This window comes from Phascolarctos cinereus, unplaced genomic scaffold, assembly GCF_003287225.1.
Source record: "Phascolarctos cinereus isolate Bilbo 61053 unplaced genomic scaffold, phaCin_HiC Scaffold_3;HRSCAF=262, whole genome shotgun sequence".
NCBI lineage: Eukaryota > Metazoa > Chordata > Mammalia > Diprotodontia > Phascolarctidae > Phascolarctos > Phascolarctos cinereus.
The window spans coordinates 92172002-92185921 of NW_027555736.1; the positions used below are offsets into that span (position 1 = coordinate 92172002).

Sequence of the window (13920 nt, forward strand, 5' to 3'; positions counted from 1 at the left end):
TCAGGGGTGCAACTACTCCCAGGTTCAAAGGTTCTGTGAGTCTATACAAATAAAACTGTAGCTTATGAGCATCAGTCAGGGTGCTTTACCTTTAATAATTAGCCAGTAGCTACAATTAGCTCAAAGCAAAAGTATTTACTCAGATGACAAACTATAGTAGCTATAAAACATTCTTCCCATAAACCTGGAGCATATTCTCCCACATAGAGCATCAGTGGGAAAAGTGAGTACAGAGTAAGAACACTGGTTGAGAGGGACTCAAATAGGGAATCCATGTAACCAAAGCAACCATTCCTCTTGTACTACAGGTCCCCCAAATGACCTTTCTTTCTTTGTGGCACCCTCATTCTGCGCCCTGGTGGATGCAGTGCCTCTGTGGGGTGCATTGCTCATCTGGGTTCCCTGGGTTAGCTCCTCTTCTTAGCTCAGTTCTCAACTGCCAGAGCTAGTTCTTTCTGGGATTCATCGGTGGCTCTGTACTTCACTACCACGTTCACACTCCCTGACTTTTCTATTTTCTGTATCTATGGTGTCTCTATCTCTGTTTCCTGATAAATGTGGTGCCTCCATGTTGTCCCATAAGGAGTCACATTCCATGAATCACAAGAGATATGTTCATTCTTTGGCCAGCCAACAGCCAGTTGCCCTTCCAATTTTATCAGGGAAACATATTTTATAAAGGGTTGCCAGGGTGTAGACACAATTTTTCACTTAGTTTAATATATTAATTTTTTGTTTCCTCTATTATCTGCCCCATTTGTGTGTGTGTGTGTGTGTGTGTGTGTGTGTGTGTGTGTGAGATTACATCAAATGAGCTGAAGAAGGGAGAGGAGGGGTGCTAACTCTCCCCTCCCCACACTATACATAGTATAAACGGCACTTCTTCTTATAGTTCTTTGTAGTCCTCAAAAGTTGCTCAATAACCATTTTTTAATTAAGTAGAGAGCATTTTGTAGTACAAGGAGAGCTGGCATGGAGTCAGGGACACTCAAGTTTAGAGACTGCCCCTTAGCACTTACTAGGGATGTGAATGTGGACATGTTCATTTAACCTTTCTGAGCCTCAATTTTTTCATACCTAAAATGGGAATCAGCTGAGTGTGGTAGTACACACTTGTCATCTCGTGTGGCAGAGAGATTGAGGATGGTGGATCTCTTGAGCTTGGGAATTCTGAGCTGCAGTAGGCTAAAGCCTGTCAGGTATCTCCACTGTCTGTAGTAGTAATCTGTTGAGCCCCCAGGGCTACCAGGTTGCCTAACTAGGGGTAAACTGACCCAGGTCAGAAACAGGGCAATTGAAAGTTTCACAATGATAAGTAGAAAGAGTTGTCTTTGAGTTGCCCTTGCACTGCCAGCCGGGAAGAGATCTGGAAATCCAGTTTTAAGAGGTTTTTTGTTTTGTTTTGTTTTGTAATGGGAATTAATCAACCAACATGAATTTGTTAAATACCTACTATGTATCTGCCTATTTTATGGCATGATAAATACCATTTAAAAAAATCAGAGATTCCATTTTCTACCACTTTTGTCCTACATTTTCTATAGAAATATATTGATAAGTTTTATTTTTTACTGAGATAATAGATTCATTCAGGTTTAAAACTAGTTAAACATGGGGCAGATTTAATAGGAATGAAATGTGTACCATCAAATATAGAAAGAAATTGGGCACATTTGAGTACCTGGGATTTCAAAAATGAAATTGTCCCTGTTTTCAAGGACTCTACATTCTATCAGAATAATCTTTAGGGAATAATAATAGCACTGAAGCCCAGGGTTCTCATGCATCTCAAAAGAGATCCTGGGCAAAAAGGAACCTTTCAAACTTTAAGGTACTATTCCCATTTTCTACCTCTTCTTAAACTCTGTATAACACCAGTTAGTCGATCAGCTTTTTGTTAAATGCCTACTGTAGGCCAGGCAATGTGCAAGTGCTAAGGATACAGAGAAAGGTAGAAGACAGTCCTTGCTCTCAAGGAACTCACAGTCTAATGGGGGAAACAACGTGCAAACAACTATGTACAGACAAGCTTTTAAAAAATCATATTGGAAATAACAGAGAAAGGGCAATAGAATTAAGCTTTAAGCAGGATTAGGAAAATCTTCTCTTAAAAGGTGGGATTTTAGCTGGGACTTGAAGGGAAGCCAGGAGAGGGAAATGAGAAAGTAGAGCATTCCATGAATGGGAGACAGACAACAAAAATACCTAGAGTTGGGAGATGTAATGTCTCATGTGAAGAATAGCAAGGCAGCCACTGGATTTTCTTTTCTTCACAGTATCTGCAAGGTATAAGGCCACTAGAAAGGTGGGGAGGGGGTAGGTGATGAAGGGTTTTGAACACCAAACTGAGAATTTTGTATTTGAATCTGAAGATGATAAGGAGCCACCGGAGTTTATTGTGTAGGGGAGGTGACACGGTCAGACCTGAGCTTTAGGAAGTTCACTTCCATAACTGAACAGAGGATGGATTGCAGTGGGGAGGTACTTGCAGTAGGCAGACCCACCAGCAGGCTATAAGGTATCAGGGTCTATACCAGGGTAGTGACATCATCAGAGAACAGATGTTATGTGAGAGATGTTAGGAAGATAAAATTAACAGGTCTTGGCAAAAGATTGGACCTAAAAGTTGAGAGAGAAGAGTCAAGGATAACAACTAGGTTTCAAGCCTAAATGACTAGTGGCACTCTCAACAGTAGTAGGGAGGTTAATAGGAAGGGCAGATTAATGAGTTCAGTTTCGGCTATGTCAACTTTAAGATGCTTACATTCAATTTGAGGTGTCCAATAGGCAGCCAGAGAAACCAGACCAGAGGTCAGGGTAGAGTTTAGAGTTGGAGAGGTGGATTTGATAATCATCAGCATAGAGATGGTAATTGAATCCAAGGGATCTGATGAGATAGCAAGTGAAGTAATATGCAGGAAGAAGAAGACAGGGCCAATTTGCACCTCTAAGGTTTCATGTGATTCTTCTCGTGGCTTACCAGTGACTGTTGAAGCCAGTGTGTGGAGAAAAAATGGCATTACCAATTGGGTTGATGTTGTGATTAAAAGTAGTAGCGTGTCCTTTGAAAGAGGGATAGTATAAAATATGGGGCATATAAGGGTCTGCTTTGTTCAGCATAATAAACAAATTAGGTAGATTTTTGAAACAACAAATTTTATGAAACAACCACCTCTAAATAAAAAACAAAATACTACAATACATCTGTCAATGGCATTGATTACTTACTTCTAGCTCTGTCACTTTGCCTAGATGAACTTAGGTAAGTTTGAAGCTTTTTACCAGCTAACAGATTTCCTGGAAATGCAAGGAAAATAATCAATCTATAGATGATCCTAATTATTCCAGTGCTGATTGGGATAACCATAAAAAGGAATGTATTCTAAAAAAGGGCAGGATTGATTTCTTAGGCCATCATTTTTTCAATGGTCCAAAAATAATATGGTCTAAACCAGGCTAGAAGCCAATTGTGATAGATACATCTGAAGTAGTTGACGTTTGGATCTATCGATTCAACTGCTATGAGAGGAAGCTGTGACTCTTATCGTGATTTTAAGAAAGTAGCTTTTACGTGTATGACTATGTAATGTCCTAGAGGTTGAATGAGAGGCCGTGTACTTTTCTACAATGAACAACGTAAAGAGGGAATTTGGCAGTGACGGGTTTATTGGATCAATGCCAGTGGTAATTTCAGATAATTCAGGACCCCAAATGCTTAAGTAATATGCATTGCTTTACTAGAACAATACCTGCCAAATCCCTCTTCATCTTGTATACCGTAGATTCACAGATGTATCCTCATAATGTAGTAGGAAGCTTACTGGACATGGAGTGAGATCAACATCTCCCTGAGCCTCTGTCTCCTCAAGTATAAAATTAGTCGGGTGATTAGATCATCTCTGAAGTTCCTCTAGTTCTAATTTTTCATGGTTTCTCTGAAGGCTAAAATTAAAGAATTGTTCTTCACAGAGCACAACAGATACAAATTACATTAAAATCAAATAAGTTTGACATTTGACATTTGAAAGGTAATGCCCACGAAATTTTTCTTTCTAGAATTATAATCCCATTACAGACCTTGATAATGTAGTACCCTCTCTGGGGCCACTTCCCCAATGATCATTTTCATTGGCAGTTTGTGACCCCCAAAGGTGTTCTAGGGGTAAGCCTGATGTGTTTCTACTATCATCTCTCATGAACATCCACTGGTGTATTCCTCATAACCTGTCAATCAGTTGACTCCATTAGCTTTTTAAAGATGGATTAACTGAGAATTTGCTGTTGGTATAAACATTAAATAAATAAATAAAATATTCCTTCCAAACTGTGGGACATACTCTTCCTTTCATACACAAGGTCCCTGGGGAGAATAGGCTCAAATTTATGATATAATGGTAGTGAGAAAACTGTATGGAGAACACATGTGGCCAAGGAATACCTCTCACCTGCTGGCCCTAGAAGTCCTTTTCTCCCTTTGTGGAGTCTGCCTAAAATTCCCAATAAATATGTATTAAGTACCTACTGTAACCCTAGGCTGGGTAGGTCATCTGTTCCTGGGCCAGGCTAATCTTCTGAATAGGTCACTGGGCCTAGTCACTTCACTGCTGCTGGTTTTCTCTCTCTGTCTTCTGCCTGAGAGCTGAAGAAGGGAAAGATGCCAGGCTTAGTTTCTGATGGTCATCCTTCAATCTCTCCAGACTTTTTATGCCCACATGGCTGCTGACTGGTCACGTCCTTCTCATAATTGATGTTCACTTACCTCCTGACTTCTGTGTCTACTATTAACCAGACTGCTAGATTCTGCTACAACTTTAGTCACTGGTAGTGGGACCTATAAAGGCTCCTGAACTCACCATGTAGCCTGGATGCATCTATTTCAGAACATCTTTTTCACTTAAGTTCAGGAAAAGATAACTACACTAGAAAGAGAGATATCATATGCTTCTTGACACATACTGGCTGGGTAGATGAATGCGGCTAGCTGCCTTTCCTTCTCCACAGCTTAAAGTAGTCCTTACTCAAAGCTGCTAAGGAAAGCGAATGAGAGCTGAATGGGTCACATCTCTTGTAGGTATGCTAAGTTCTGGCTTAGCAACTCTTGAGCCATCAGTTCTTCTAGTTGTGAAGCCAATTAGAAATTTTTCCTTCCTTACATGGTACTCACCCTTGAGGCACACCTGGCTAGAAATAAGCTTCTCAAAGTTTCTACGTGGCTGGATTAGAAATGGACATAAAATATCTATGCAAGCTTCCACCCCTCCTACAATAATAACAAAACTCTTTAGCCCTACCCAATTTTTTTTTCAAGGTCCTCTATGATTTCCCTAAACTAATGAAATCATGAGTCTAATCTCTAGCCCTAGCTCCAAAATAAGGGGGAAAAAAAGTGGTATATATGTATAGGTATAAAAAATATATATCCACACACATATATTTGCTGAGAATATGAACCACTATCAAAAGAATGATACTCTCCAAGTAACCTCAATAGTATGTTTTCTAATCATCAATATTAGAATTAGCTAATTATATATTTTCATTGTCCTCTAGAATCATCCTCTACATTTCTTCAGGTACTATGAAAATTTTTTTTGTCAGTACTTTTGGATGTCTTTTGTCATTTTTTTTAAAAACAGGTTTTGTGTTTTCTTTTTTCCCCTAAATTTTAATATTTTATTTTTTCCAAAATACATGTAAAAACAAATTTTAACTTCCATTTTTTCAATTTTGAGTTTCAAATTCTCTCCCATTCTCCCTCCCCTTCCCCTTAATTGAGAAGACAAGCAATTTGATAAAGGTTATACATGCACAGTCATGAAAAATATATTTCCATATTAGTCATGTTGTAAAAGAAAACACAGATCCCATTCCCCCTCCTCCCCCCAAAACCCCCCAAGAGAACAAAGAAAGTAAAATAACAGTACACTTCAATATGAATTCAGATTCCATCAGTTCTTTCTCTGGAGGTGGATGGCATTTTTCATTATAGGCTTTTGTGTTTTCTGAAAGCAGTTTCATCATTTTCCATTAGCTTCACTTAACTTCTATTCTGATGTATTTATTAATTGATCATTAAAAATTATTTGTCAAATGCTTTCCTGATAATGCTATCTACAAATTAAGAACTAAGAGATAAGAACTTTTACATGTTTTTCTTAACAAAATATAGGTCGATTATGATTAATGGGAATGTGTATCCATGGTCATCCACCTCTCAGAAATTTGGTATGAAGTTGACATTTCTAATTCTGGTATGTTTATGGCTTTAAAGAGGAAGCAAGTGGGGAGAAGAGAGGAAGAAAAAGAGAAGCTGCTCTAGCTCAAAAACATCTTCACTTCACCAATGATAGGTTCATGAAGATCCTCTTTTAAGTTGGAAATGCCCTCAGTCACATTAGGGTCTGATTACTCTAACCAGATTCTTTCCTTCTATCTCACAATTTAGTTCAGAGGCTGTGGAGTGAAGAGATCACTAAGTGAAGATAATACAGAGCTGAAAAGAGATGAGAGATGTAGAACCAGTAAATGAAATTGAGAAGAAATGGTCAGATATGTAGAAGGATAACCAAGAAGGAGCAGTTTCAGAGAAAACTAGGGAGAAGAGAATATTTACGAGGATGTTATCAATGGCATCAAATGCCACAGAAAAGTCAAGAAAGATAACAATTGAGAAAAACCCATTAGTTTTGGCAATTAAGAGCTACATTGGTAACTTTGGAAGGAACATTTTTGTGGAGAACTTGGTTGGTTGTTGTCCTTTGTTTTCAAAGAGGACCAAAATGGCATCACCGTGCTAGGGCACAGTACATCCAACTGTGGCTTAGAAGGTCCCACCACAGGCTGGGCACAAATAGTTCAAATGAATAATGGAAGTAGAAAGACTCTTAATTTGCTCATCCCATCTTTCTTTTGAGCTACTGCAATTCTGCTTTGCTCATAGAGCACAGCACCTTATTTGATGCAAAAATGCCATACTGTGTGGTCCTGTGCCAGTGAAGGGAAAGAGGAATTTGGAAGGTGGGAGGACTACCAAATGCAAATTTTGCCCTGGGCTCTACTGGCTACCTGCACTATAAACTGCCTCTGGAGCTGCTTTTGGCATGAATACTGGAAGTGCTAGTGCCTGATATAGATTATGAAAGAAAGCTTATCTGCAACACCAAAGGAAAGACTTACTGGCAGTTTTATTTGCTTTATTTGTTTTATTTAATATTATGGATAGGTAGTTAAAGCCCGGTAACTTTTCATAAAATGTTCAATCATTTAACAGTTGATTTTTTTGGCTAGGACATATATTATCTTATAGTACAGCATACATCATTTTATTGTCTGAATCAATCTGCCATTTCAGGTTTTCCAAATACCATTCTGGGAATTTTGGTATGAATTCCCATACCAGTTTAACTTCTTTCACTGCCCTTCAAAGGAAGAATGTTGCTGTGGAAGGAAATACAGGAAATGTAGTGATATCAAAGTGAGAATTTGTTTAAACATAAGGAACAACTTTCAGGCTGGTAGAGTGACTAAATACTAGAATCCAGTCCAATCCAATAAGCATTTATTGAGTGCCTATCATGTGCAAAGCACAGAGACAGCATGGCATAATAGCAGGGATGTCAAATCAAATAGAAACAGGGCTATTAACCTTACATAAGGATCTCTGGGGACCACATATTGACACAGAGAACCACATATTAACATTATCTATGTTTCACTGTATTATTTTCCTATTACATTTTAATCTGGTTCAGGCCTCACTCAGGAGTGCTGCTGACATAAGGAAGCCAGGGGGTTTCATATCTCTGGTAAAGTGGAGAGAGAAATGGCCTTAGACTCAGGGCAAACCGGGTTCAAATTCTCATTCTTCTGACTTACGCTGTTTATATGACCCTGAGCAAGTTAGTTAATCTCTCAGTGCTTCCAAGGCAGTTCTCAAGGACTATAAATTACAAAATGGTTGCTGACCTGCATTGGTAGATGAATCTTTCCCACCAGGAGTTCTCTATAGCAATGTAATCAGAGCTCTAGTGATTTCTAACATAGGTCTGAGTGCTGGGAACACAAAGAGAAAAACAGCCGTTGCTTTCAAGTTTATATTCTATTTTTTTTGGGGGGTGGGTGGGGAGATTACCAGGAGAGCCCCGGCATCAGAACAATGAGACTGCTTCCCCAAAATGGCCTCATGCCAAATCCTACCCCAATAGGATCTTTCCTTCCCAACAGCACAGTTCTGTCTACTGTCTCTGCCTTTACTGGCCACCCCACCCTCCTTTGTGGAATGTACTCCTTCCTCACCTTGACTTCAAAGAATTCCTCACTTCAAAAACAGACCAATTCCTCATTAAGCCTTTTCTGATTTCCCAACTGCTAGTACCCTAGCTTGTACTGATTTTGATTCTATTCTATATACATTTGTTCTGCACATTCATATATAAATATGTGTATACAAAAAATACACAAATAGGATTGTGCTGGCAAATGTTTAACAACCATTTCTCAAAAAAAAAAGATAAACTTTTAAGTGTAATCTTCATAATTAATATTTTCTCCATCACTTTCTTAAGGCTACAGACAATCAACAAAACAATAAATCAAACCTTGATTCGTAGCATTTGATTCTATCTGATGTATAAATGCTCATGGCGAAAATTTAACAATCAGGTCTCTCCTGTTTGACTTGGCTCTAGTATACTTCTGTGTGCATACACATAAATATATATTTATATACATTCAGACACATCTCATCTCCTGAATTAAAAGAGCAAGCAATTGCTTTATGTCTTTGTTTCCCTAACACCTAACACAGTGTTTGGCACACAGTAGTTGCTTATCAAATGCTTAATGATTGATTAGATTTACCAACAGACAATTTCTTTTCTTTTCTTTTTTGGAGGCAATGGGGGTTAAGTGACTTGGCCAGGGTCACATAGCTAGCTAGTAAGTATCTGAGGCTGGATTTGAATTAAGGTCTTCCTTACTTCAGGGCCAGTGCTCTATCCACTGCACCTCCTAGCTACCCCCCAATAGACAATTTCTAAGGTTCCTTCTAGCTCTATGATTCTATGATGACGTCGAGATTCTAAAAAACTTGGGTATTATATGAAGTATTGTGTAAAATGTTAAAAATCTATCTTCTGTTTATTATTATCATTATTATTATTCTACTATAAAAAGGTTACTTACCATGTAACTTTTCCTCCTAGTTCCAATCTTACTCTGCCTATAACATTCATGTTACTGTTTTCTAGTTGTACTGTTGTAGTTTGTACTTGAGAAGGTACAACCTAAAATTCTCTCTATAACTCTTCTGTTTTCTTCTTTAAAAAAAAAGAATAACTGTCTTTGGTCAAATTAATGCAATTTATATAATCTGTCCTTCAATATTCATTCACCTCCATTCTTGAAATAGATACTCTCAGATGTAATCTATTATTCCCTGAAAGATCAATAGTCAGTCAAGTCAGTATTTCTGTCTTCCAAATACTGTATGGTATCACAAAGTTTTAGAGTTGGAAGGGGCCCTTAGAAATAATGATATCCAATCCCAGTATTTTGGAGATTAAGACTCTGAAGTCTAGAGATATGACTTGACTTCCCAAAGATGACAAAACTAGTTATTGGCACACATTCACTTAACTTTATCATGCTAAGGGAACATCGTTAAAACTCAAAAGACCTGATAAAATTGAAAAAAATTTTTTTTGGCTCAATGACAACTTTCTCCATCAGATTTATCTCAATTGTGTTTTGCTTAAATGATTATTCAAGTTATTTTTGCATTGCCTAAATTCGTATCAAGGGAGGCTGGGTGTGGGCTGCTGGAGGAAGGAGATAATTTAGGAATGGGCTTAAAGACTGATGAAATCTGCTATGGGGAAAAGACAGTCCACCAAATAGATTATTGAAACTGTCTACTTGTGGATAATTCCAAGACAGAACTCTTTGGTGTGGTATCCTGAAAATCATTCATTTAAAAAAAAAGATCACCTGCTATGTACAACACTGCTATGCTAGGTACTAATAAATATTGATGTTTGGCTAGAAAGATAAAAATAAGCTGCGACAAAAGTTCCCTAATATTTCATGTCTGGATCAGAGAGGACTTAGATTTGGATCATCCCTGGGCTCATCCAATGCCTAAACTGAACCCAGACAACACATATTTGGGCTCATTTGGGCCCTAGATCAAATCAGAACCCTGGGTCTTTAACTCTCAGATTGGTTTTGGAATCATCAGTGCCTTTGTTGAATAAATAAGTGAATGAGGGAGTGAGGGAACTATTATTGGTTTGGAAATGGACCTACAGTCAGAGAATAAAAATGGCTCTGAAATGCCAGAGCCAGACCAGAACTGACCTCCTCTTTATGACTGGGGTCACTGAAGCTGCTTGGCACTTAAAAGTGTTGGTGCTCATGGGATTGGAGGGGCTCAGCAACAGCATTTGTGATGTAATAAGTATGCAGCTGGAGTGGGGTGTAGAAGAAGTGAGGACTCCAGTGCCGGGTAAGTCTGTCTTTCTAGGGGTCTACCATTACCTCTGCACTTTTACTTTTGTCAGACTTTCTCCTTTATTTACCACCCCTGCACACAAACCCACATTCTGTCCTTTCTTAGTATCAGTCTACCTATCCTTCAAAACTCAGGTCACATCCCATCTCTTCTTGATCCCTCTCAACTTCTCATTGGTTTTTCACACTTTCAAAATTCTACAGCATTTAATATCTATACCTATCATGCAGTAATTAATCACATAGCCTCCCTTATTATTTGTATTCTGTTGTTAGGTTTTTTTGGAATAATTATCATTGAATTTAAATGTTTTACTTTCCTTTAGTTATCTGAGGGCTTCACGTATTGATATGAACAAATTATTAGTTTGAACAGCATTCACGGTTTTTTTTAGTTTAGGAAAACAATGATTTAGGCTAAACGGGGGATTTGAAGTAAACCAAAACGAATATAAAGAGAAGGAAGCTCAGGATAGTGTAAAAAGCACTGGATTTAGCATCAGACAATCTGCTTTTTGGCTATTTAGTTCCACTAATCAATATTTATGTCATCTTGAGCAGCCTGAGGAGATCCCAGCCTCATCAAGTCCATTTAACTTTTCTGGGCCTTCGTTCCCTAACCTATGCTTCGTAAACTGAGGATATTTTTTAACCTAGACATTTTCCCGGGGGGAGTGGGATCATGGATTCAGACATAGGATAGACTTGTTCAGACCCCTCGCTGGTCTTAGAGATCTCCAAGATCCCTTCAAGCAGCTGTAAATCCTGCGAACGAAAGTGCAGATTCCTTTGGGGAGGACGATTTTGTTTTATGTTTTTTTGTACCGAGCACCTATTGGGGTATCCCGCACAAAAGACCACAGAGTTCACTTAGAAAGTACTTTTAAGAGATTAGGTCAACTTCTCCAGGCAGATGGATAAGGAAACCGAGACCCACAGAGAAGTGAATTTACCCAAGGTCAACCTAGGCAGGTCCTAAACAGCTAAGCTGGGACATCTGACTCCAGAATCAGGGCTCTTGGCAGTTCCCCAGACCACTTGGTTTAAAAAAAAAAAGTGCTTTCTAAATATTTTATTATTTCATTTAATTTGGCCTCCGCCTAGTCCTGAGACCCTTTTCCCTTTTCCTTCGTTTTTTGAGGAAGTTTCTGAAAATGCACCTCTTTGCACAGAATCTTTGGGGCCCTACCAGGCCAAGAGAAGACACCCAATGCAGCTCCCAGGAGCCGCCAACCTAAAGGTGGGAGGAGAAGGGGAGAGTTTGGTTATCTTTTTTTAAATAATGTGCTGACCCACTTCCACTGGGTCCTTCTAATTTGGCTGATTCTCTCAAGACCTACCCCAGTGAGGGGCCGCAAGCTGGCACCCGGCGCTCCCACTGCGGAGAGGAGGAGAAGGTGGAAGTGGAGGAAGAAGAAGAGGAGGAGGAAGAGGAGGAGGGAGGGAACAACCGGGGGCGGAGGTGGAGGCGGGCAGTGCGGCGCGAGATAAACGCGACCTCCCGGAGGTGAGGAAGGTGTCCCTCCTACGCGCACGCGCGGAAAGGGGGCGGGCCCCTAGCGAACGCCAGGGGAACAAGCCCGTTCTTTGGGGCTGCCGACGCAACGTACGGCTCATCCAATGAGCGCGGGCGGGAGGGAGGCAGCCCGTCCCGCTCCCTCCCTCCGCCGCCGCCACGGCCACCCCCCACCACCAGCCAAGGGAGCTCGGGAGGGAGACACCGGCCGCGGCCAGGGCACGACCACCGGGGCCCGGGCCTGAGGACGAGGCAGGGGGAATCGATCGCCCCGACTCCGGCCCCAACCCTAGCTCGCCGCCCGATGTCCACAAGATGGAGGCAGGGGGGGCGGCGGCGGCGTGAAGGAGGCGGGGGTGCCCGTGTCCGGGTCCGGGTCGGAGCAGGTGCCTCGGCAGCGGCGGGATGGAGCTGCTCATGATCATCGCGGTGTCGGCCCTCGTCGGCTCCTTTCTCACACTCCTCGCCCAGTTCCTGCTGCTCTATCAAAGGAGTCCCGAGCCGCTGTACCGGCCGTCCACCGCCGACTGGGGGGTCCACCACGTCACGCCGGTGCCGGGCCTTCACCTCCGCGAGTACCTCTATGGCGGCAGCTCGGGCCGGTCGTCGAAGCCCCCTGAGGGCGGAGGCGGGGGCGGCAGCGGCGGCGGGGGCCCGAACTCGGAGGTGCCGCGCTCCTTGGAGACCTGCTACTTCCTCAACGCGATCCTTCTGTTCCTGTTCCGGGAGCTGCGGGACACGGCCGTGGCCCGGCACTGGATCACCAAGAAGATCAGGGTGGAGTTCGAGGAGCTGCTGCAGAGCAAGACGGCCGGCAGGCTGCTGGAGGGCTTAGGCCTGCGGGAAGTGTCCCTGGGCCGCTCCGTGCCCTACGTCAAGACGATCCGCCTCTTGCAGCCCGTGGTGCCCTCGTTCTCCAACGAAGCCGTGGTCACCGATGGCGCGGAAGACCTCCCGGCCGCTTGCCCAGAGGAGCTCATCTTCGAGCTGGACGTGGAGTACAGCGGCGGCTTCCACCTGGCCATCGACGTAGACCTGGTTTTCGGCAAGTCCGCCTACCTCTTCGTCAAGCTGTCCCACATGACGGGGAAGCTGCGGCTGGTCTTCACTCGTTTGCCCTTCACCCACTGGGCCTTCTCGTTTGTGGAGGAGCCAGTGATGGACCTAGAGGTGCGCTCCCACTTCGAAGGGCGCCCCATGCCGCAGCTCACCTCCATCATCGTCAACCAGCTCAAGAAGGTCCTCAAGCGCAAGCACACCTTACCCAACTACAAGATCAGGTGAGAAAGGTGTGGGCGGCGGGAGACAGGGACATTGCCCGAGGGCAGCTGGGGGAATGAATGCGTGCGTGCATGCGTACAGGTGTGCTGTAAGCTTGAAGGGCATTGCACGGCCACGTCTAGGGTGGCTCACAAACAAGTACAGGTAGCTTCAGGGGCTCACTTATTGCAATGGTAGACGTTGCCTGTGTTACGAGAGTGTTGCTGTGTGTATGGATGAAGATCGAAGATGTCCGTCGTAGCCGTTGTTCACGAGCTGGCCCGGTGCCACAAGAGTTGGCTCTGGGTCGGCCCAGCAACTATTTCTGAATGTGGCCACTGCGTTGAGGGCGGCAGCATCACCAGCTTTTGCATGATCTCATTTTGAGCACTTTGGGAAATTGCACTAGGACAAGATTCCAGGTGTGAAGGGCATGCATAAGCATAAGTAACTGACTTGCACCCTGAGTGTATTTTGTAACTGCTTTGCTACCACTTGTGAAAAGCAGTGTAGATAGTTAGCAGTTAAGGATGCAGTTTCCTTACCTGCCTCCATCAAAATTAATAAGAACCTTTGCAGTTATCTTTCTTGTCTCTCAGGTGTAGCTGCTGTGTAAAATATGTGGGCCATCGTCC

At 42.2% G+C, this 13920-nt stretch overlaps 1 protein-coding gene across 1 annotated transcript in view; it reads left to right on the forward strand.

The window, feature by feature from the left end:
* The first annotated feature begins 12129 nt into the window (after window positions 1-12129).
* PDZD8 (PDZ domain containing 8) overlaps window positions 12130-13920 on the forward strand; it is a 77366-nt gene continuing 75575 nt past the window's right edge. The window contains 1 exon segment of the mRNA XM_020988174.2: window positions 12130-13305. Within this exon segment, the coding sequence (XP_020843833.1) occupies window positions 12431-13305 (875 nt within the window). The 5' untranslated portion in view covers window positions 12130-12430.